The 6,693-nt window shown below is 36.4% G+C and overlaps 2 protein-coding genes across 2 annotated transcripts; both read right to left on the bottom strand.

Moving 5' to 3' along the window:
• Nucleotides 1–370: 370 nt before the first annotated feature.
• Nucleotides 371–1,471, bottom strand: LOC140872996 (uncharacterized). Its single transcript, XM_073275950.1, has 2 exons — nt 1,110–1,471; nt 371–446 (listed from the first exon to the last, which is right to left on the bottom strand). Exons 1-2 carry the CDS (start codon nt 1,469–1,471, stop codon nt 371–373), a joined length of 438 nt encoding a protein of 145 aa, XP_073132051.1.
• A 1,835-nt stretch (nt 1,472–3,306) lies between these two features.
• On the bottom strand, nt 3,307–6,321 carry LOC140882172 (eukaryotic initiation factor 4A-2). The gene is made up of 5 exons (XM_073288024.1): nt 6,143–6,321; nt 5,117–5,186; nt 4,817–4,923; nt 4,232–4,662; nt 3,307–4,148 (listed from the first exon to the last, which is right to left on the bottom strand). Exons 2-5 carry the CDS (start codon nt 5,182–5,184, stop codon nt 3,513–3,515), a joined length of 1,242 nt encoding a protein of 413 aa, XP_073144125.1. The 5' UTR covers nt 5,185–5,186; nt 6,143–6,321; the 3' UTR covers nt 3,307–3,512.
• Between the last annotated feature and the right edge of the window lie 372 nt (nt 6,322–6,693).

Raw genomic sequence — 6,693 nt, 5'->3', positions numbered from 1 at the left:
CATCGGTTCTCTGCGATTGTTTCTTTGAGAAACCAGATTGTTATCAACCGAAAACACAACTCTGAAAACTCCAGTTCTCAGCTTATCTTGGTTGTCAATAAAGGCTAGTGTTCACTGATCAGTGACAAGTGAAGAAATCAGAATGTTTTTCTATGATAGTACAGCTGCTAGGTCCTGATTGCTGTCAATGAAAACGCTGAAGCTGAAAATGTTGTGCGAATCACGAAGGCAGAAGAAGAAGCAGAGTCCAAAAATTTATCAAGGTTCAGCACCAACCAATAGTCGATGACCTAGATAAGAGTATGCTCCTCTTCTCCGGAAGCATGTCCCAAACTACATCCAAGGATGTATTCAACATTTTTCTAGTAATTCAGAGCTTCAGCAAGATGAGGGATATTGGAACTTTGTCGAAACCATATGCTGTTTTTGCTCCATACGGCCCGGTGCTGTCAAGGATATCACCGAACAGATTCAGCACAATCTTCTACAGCGAAAAAGTGGCCTGAAATAGGCTTGATGTGGTGTGAGGGTTGCACGACGTTGAACCAGGTTCATTTCTATGATTAGTCGGAGATTGGTGCATGGTTTGGATGAAGTGGAAAAGTAAGGGAATTGGAATTGTTTCGTCGAAAAGATTAGTTCTTGCAATGCAAAAGCGTATATGATCCATAAAAGTATTGAATCACCAAGTAAACAAATCTTGTCCATGGCAATATAGATCCACAAATAACAGATCTTGAAACTGAATCAAATCAACCAATCCTTGAAACTTCTTGATAACATACCCAAGCAACTATAAATAAAGCAAAAAGTAAACAAGTAGAACTTCTTCTCGATAACATGTCCAATAAGCACAAATCCTTCAACAAGAATCTAGTATATATAAAGAGAAAAGGCCATCTCAATCGATTTTCAACATAAAAGAATCGAACTTTCAGAAATCTTACGCTTGGAAGGGGCAATGAGACACAGAACATTGAAATGCATCAGATTATTCAAAAAAAGTATATTTTCCATACAGAAAAGAACAAATATCATATAGAGCAAAATCAGAGGATCCCAAGAATTTTGATCAAAATCACCACCACCCATAAACCACTTGAGTGTACCTGTCCTTGAGCCATCTGAAACTCTTCCTAAACGATCCCTTGAATTTCCCTTCAACAGCGTAAACTTTATAGCTGGCAACCCTCTTCTTCCTCTGAAACTCGGGATCCTTAAAACTCCATGAACTCGAAGTTGACCCACCAGTACTCTTCACTTTCTTCAGCTTCTGAGGTGGAACCTCCCCCAAACCCGCCGTCGCCGCCGCCGCCGCCGCCGAATAGGTGTGTGACGAAGATGAAGCATAGGAGGCACTGTAAGACCTGAAATCATCAGGCCTTGTGCTGTTGTATTTATACGGGGGTCCAAAGTAAGGCTGTATTTGCATGTTTGCATCGCCGAAAGTCTTTGATCTGTAATCCGCCATGGATTCTGAGGGAGCTTTCTCGATGGGTTTGGATAAAGCTCGAGTCTTGACGAGTATTTCGGGTCGTTTTTTGACAGCTAAAAAGAGGAGGAAAAATGGCTGCCGCAATAAGAACTTGGAAGAAGTATTAGGTGGCGTGGTGTGATTACTTACTTTTCTTTGATTTTGAGCTGAGGGATTAGATTCTTAATGCCGTTTAATTAACTCTAATTGACAATTAGACCAGTCAAACATCATCATTATATCTTTCCGAATTCCAAATTCAAATCGTGGGAGTGTATTATTATTATTATTATTTTATAAAACATGGAATGTCGGTTTGAAAGAGAAGGATTCGCATTCAAGATGATTTTAGCTGATTGATGTTATGGAGAATCATATTATAAAAACGAGTTATGACATAATGACGTTAATCGTTATAAAATTACACAATACAATTTACTGTATTAATATAATATATTTTATTTTTTAAATAAGTAGTTTACTTATATTGTTTTAAAAAATAAAGATTTTCTCAAATATTTGATACATCTAAAAATGATATATAAACACAAGGCATTAATCTTATTTGTTGTTTATGAATAATTTTTCAAAATAAAGATTCTATGAAGCATTTGATTTTATCCTAATTATAGGGGATATATAATTGAGAAGAAAGTGGGAAAAACTGGTAGATTAACGACCATACTTAACAACTAAATCTCTTGAACTAATCAGTAAACCTAATAGTTGAATTTTTTTTATTAATAATTGATGGATCTAGCATTTGGTTGCCAAAGTTTGTTAGCTATGGCCTAAAAATCATGATTCATTCATTCAAATATGTAATTACAAAAAAGTAGAGGGACTAAAGTTGACAAAGTCACAAAACCAACTTGCCAAATTATTGATTTCAAGAAAAGGGCTTCACTAATACAATTATTTAGAGTGAAATTTCTCGACAAAGAACGGTACAATCCGACAATGAAATGTAAACAAATAAATAAAATAGCCTCGAAAGCAACATTAGTTGACTGAGTATTAAAACCAGCAGCCAATGTGTTTCTTTTTTATCATGTGGAGGAGAAAATTAGTGAAAAATATCATGAAATGGATGGCCGCTAAACAAGGATTTATGGTTTTGTGTAAAGAGGAAAATGAAGTGTAATACGACCATTACATGTGGATACAATGAAGTTGCACAAATGCCCTAGTTGGGAGTCCAAGTTAATGGAATGGTTGAACACTTGATCAATGATCGGATGTGTTCGATTCATCCTATCAATATTTTTTTGGATTAATCGAATCCTCCTACCAATAGTCCAATACTTTTTTGAACTAGTCTGTCACATTGACTTGCCCAATATGATTTAACTGAATAGCATGATTTGCAGACTACTGCATTAGTATGAAGAATTATTCAGTGCACACAAAATAATGGTTGCGATTCTCACGTCCAAAAAAATTAAAAAATGAAGTTGCACAAATGCCACAGAAAAACATTATTAGTATGATAACGTTTTTTGGCTTTAGGATAACAACAAAAGCTTATGATCCTACCAAGTACCAAGAGAAATATGTTATGCAACTTTAAAACGCGGGAGCAATTCTCCACTACCTTGTGATTTATGAGATATTTTGTTATTTAGACCGAGTCAAATTTTTTAAATTTCAAAATTTGAAACTTCTCAGTGCCAAAGTTTAATAACCAAACGTCCCAGTGATTGATAAGCAACAAGTACAAAATGAGATTCGAAAATATGAATTTAGAGAGAATCTTCTGAATATATAACTCATCGGTATTTCAGGCATAAACGACACAATATATAACTCAAGTAAAAAAGATATGGCAAACATAAACAAAGAAAATTAGACTCAACAAAGCTCAACAAAATCCAAGAAAAAAGTTTATGAACCAGATAACCAAATTTGGAGGGGAGAGGCCCCTCTGCAAATCAAGGGACTCGAAGCTTCAAACTTAATTAAGTCTATTACACATTAAACCATCCTACAAAATTAAAAAAAAAAGGAAGCATTAAAAAACCTCTTGTGAAACAAAAACTTAGAGGAGATCAGCGACATTGGCTGGAAGCTCCTCGACCACAACATTGTAGAACTTCTGAATGTCGAAAAGCATTCTTTCATCATCTCTAGTGACAAAGTTAATGGCAACACCCTTCCTCCCAAATCTTCCACTTCGACCAATACGATGCAGGTAATTCTCAGGCTGAGTCGGCAAATCATAGTTAATGACGAGAGACACTTGCTGCACATCAATACCACGAGCCAAGAGATCGGTGGTGATAAGGACACGAGATGAACCTGACCTGAATTCTCTCATGATGATATCTCTAGTGTTCTGGTCCATGTCCCCATGGGTGGCGGATACAGTATGATCACGGCTGCGCATTTTGTCGGTAAGCCAGTCGACCTTACGCCTGGTGTTGACAAAGATGACACTCTGAGTGATGGCCAAAGTTTCATAAAGGTCACAGAGCGTTTCCAGTTTCCATTCATCCTTGTCAACATTCACATAAAACTGCTTTATACCCTCAAGGGTTAACTCATCACGTTTGACAAGAATACGTACGGGCTTATTCATGAACTTTCTTGTTATTTCAAGAGCTTCTGGTGGCATAGTAGCCGAGAATACACCTACTTGGATCTTAGGCGGCAGCAACTGGAAGATATCATATATCTGAAAGAGTAGCTCAGCTCATTAGAGTAAGAATTTTGCATTTATGGCACTTCGCAAAAAAAAAATTATATTCAAAAGTTTACCTGATCCTTAAAACCTCGCGAAAGCATTTCATCAGCTTCATCTAAAACAAACATTTTAATGTAATCAGGTCGTAGTGACTGCCTTCTCAACATGTCAAAAACTCGTCCAGGAGTACCAACCACGACATGAACCCCACTGGAAAGAATTCTCTGATCTTCACGAACACTGGTACCTCCAACACAAGCGTGAACCTTAACACCAAGATAATCACCTAGCGCTCGCATGACCTTCTCAATTTGCTGAGCAAGCTCACGGGTAGGTGCCAGAACCAAGGCCTGGCATTCGACAATGTTATAGTCTAGCTGCTGCAAAATTCCAGAGCAGAAGGTTGCAGTCTTCCCAGTTCCAGATTGAGCCTGTTGAATCACATCAAGCCCTTTGCAAAAGGGAACAATACCTCTTTGCTGAATAGCAGAGGGCTTCTCAAAACCTTCAAGTAGATACAAATAAAGCTTTCATTTTCCTCGAAATTAAATTTGGATTCTCGAAAAAAGAAGTGACCTTGAAAAGTAAAGTTTATAAAGTCGGTAATTTTTAGAAAAGAGCAGAAGAGAAGTAATCAACATATCATTATCCAAGTTTACCATAAGCATAGATGCCCCTCAGAAGATTTTCTTGCAAGCCCATAGAATCAAAGCTGTCATACACCTCATCATAACTTGTGAAAAATTCCTCTCCATCAGCTCCAAGCCTGGCCAACAAACTCAGATGATCAGAAAAGGCCGAAATTAATAACAGCTTACTGTTTATTATCAGAAAAGGCCGAATTAATGACAGCTTACTGATTATGATCAGAAAAGGCCGAAATTAATAAAACCTTCCTGATTAAATTATTTAGTCATAAATTAGTAAAAGCAGAAAGTTGCAATAAGAATAGTGCATACAACTCATTCATTTTTGAATCATACTGGCGTGCATCAAATTGAGAACCTTCGGGTGCTGTTCCAGCCATGACTGCAATAAAAGAAATCAATATTCACGCATGCAACAGTTCTGTACTACATAACAGGAGATCATGCAATGAAGATGAAAACAATGAAAACCATAAGAGAGAAACAAAAGTACACATTAATAAATAATAAGCCAAGAAGTAATGTAGTAAACAGCAACATACTGATGGGACATACGAGAAAAGTAGTAACAAAAAGTGAAACACAACAAGACACTGATGATATCTTTCACACGCATTAAAAATTTTCAAAAGCAAACATTGATCCGAAAAAATAAGCAACGCGAAATTGTCCACGGGCCTGAACGTCAATACACTTTGATTATGCTAACACGAGCAAAAAAAATCATGCACTATCAACCAAAGCTCAGAAATCAAAACACATTAAAGCCCCCAATGTCAGAAATTGACCAAAAAATAGCATACAATCCAAAAGTTCAAAATTCACATAGTAAAGGATTTTTTTTTCCAATCCATCAATCTACACCATACTCGATGATAAAGGAGATAAATTAATTATGAGGAAAAAACAACACCAACCAAACTAAAACATGGGCAAAACGAGGGAAAAAAATGAGCTTTAGGACAAAAAACGAATGAGATACACTGGGATTTAAAAGCGCGCAACTTTTTCATACGCAAGTTATGTCCCATAACAAACGGCACACCCACAAAAATCAGTTGAAATATGAAAAAGAAAACCATATCACGTAAAAGCAAAATAAACACATAACTACTGTTCCGACAGTAAATCCAATAATAAAAGTATAACCTTATAGATCTCCTACAAACGATAACAAAACTTAATCGTCCACGTTCGTAAAAGTAAACAAGAGCACTCGATAAATTTTGAAGTTCCACATACGATCATTCAACATCAAAAACACATTAATCATCACACGTTTACAAACGCACACACCAAAAAAAAAAAAAAAAAGGAACAAGTTTCATTAATATTAACCTGATAGCAGTGAAAAGTCTGATACGACGAAAGATCTGATTAAAATTACTGAACCGATTAACTGAACGAGCTCTATCAAATTTGCTTCTTGCGCCGATTAGATCCCGAAACTCCTCGGATCTACGCCGCGGAGTTGAGGAGTAGAATGAACACTGCTAATGCTTAAAGGCCGAGGAAAAGTAGGCTAGTGTTTTCGTTAGGGATTGGGATTGCCTATTGAAATTCCGGATTTACCCCTGCCCTTTGATTCTCCAGTTTTCCCGGGCCACAAATACGCTCCCAGGCCACAGTGAATTGTGTCGTTCATAACTTTGGGCTGTTAAAATGGGCCCAAGGTGGAATATTGATTACAATATGGCCCGTTAAGAGATCCAATGTCTTAAGCGTAAAAAAACTTATTTTATTTAAACTATAATTTTTGTCATTTCAAACAAATTAACGAAGTAAATAATGAATAAATATATTAAATTCAAGTGTAATGCATTAATTTTTTGTGACATTCTAATTCAATTTATTTCATCATTCATTTCATATCTCGTGTAATCGAATAT

Source organism: Henckelia pumila, chromosome 1 (assembly GCF_033568475.1).
Source record: "Henckelia pumila isolate YLH828 chromosome 1, ASM3356847v2, whole genome shotgun sequence".
Taxonomy (NCBI): domain Eukaryota; kingdom Viridiplantae; phylum Streptophyta; class Magnoliopsida; order Lamiales; family Gesneriaceae; genus Henckelia; species Henckelia pumila.
The sequence above is the reverse complement of the archived record's forward strand: the minus strand, read 5'-3'. Positions and strand labels throughout refer to the sequence as shown.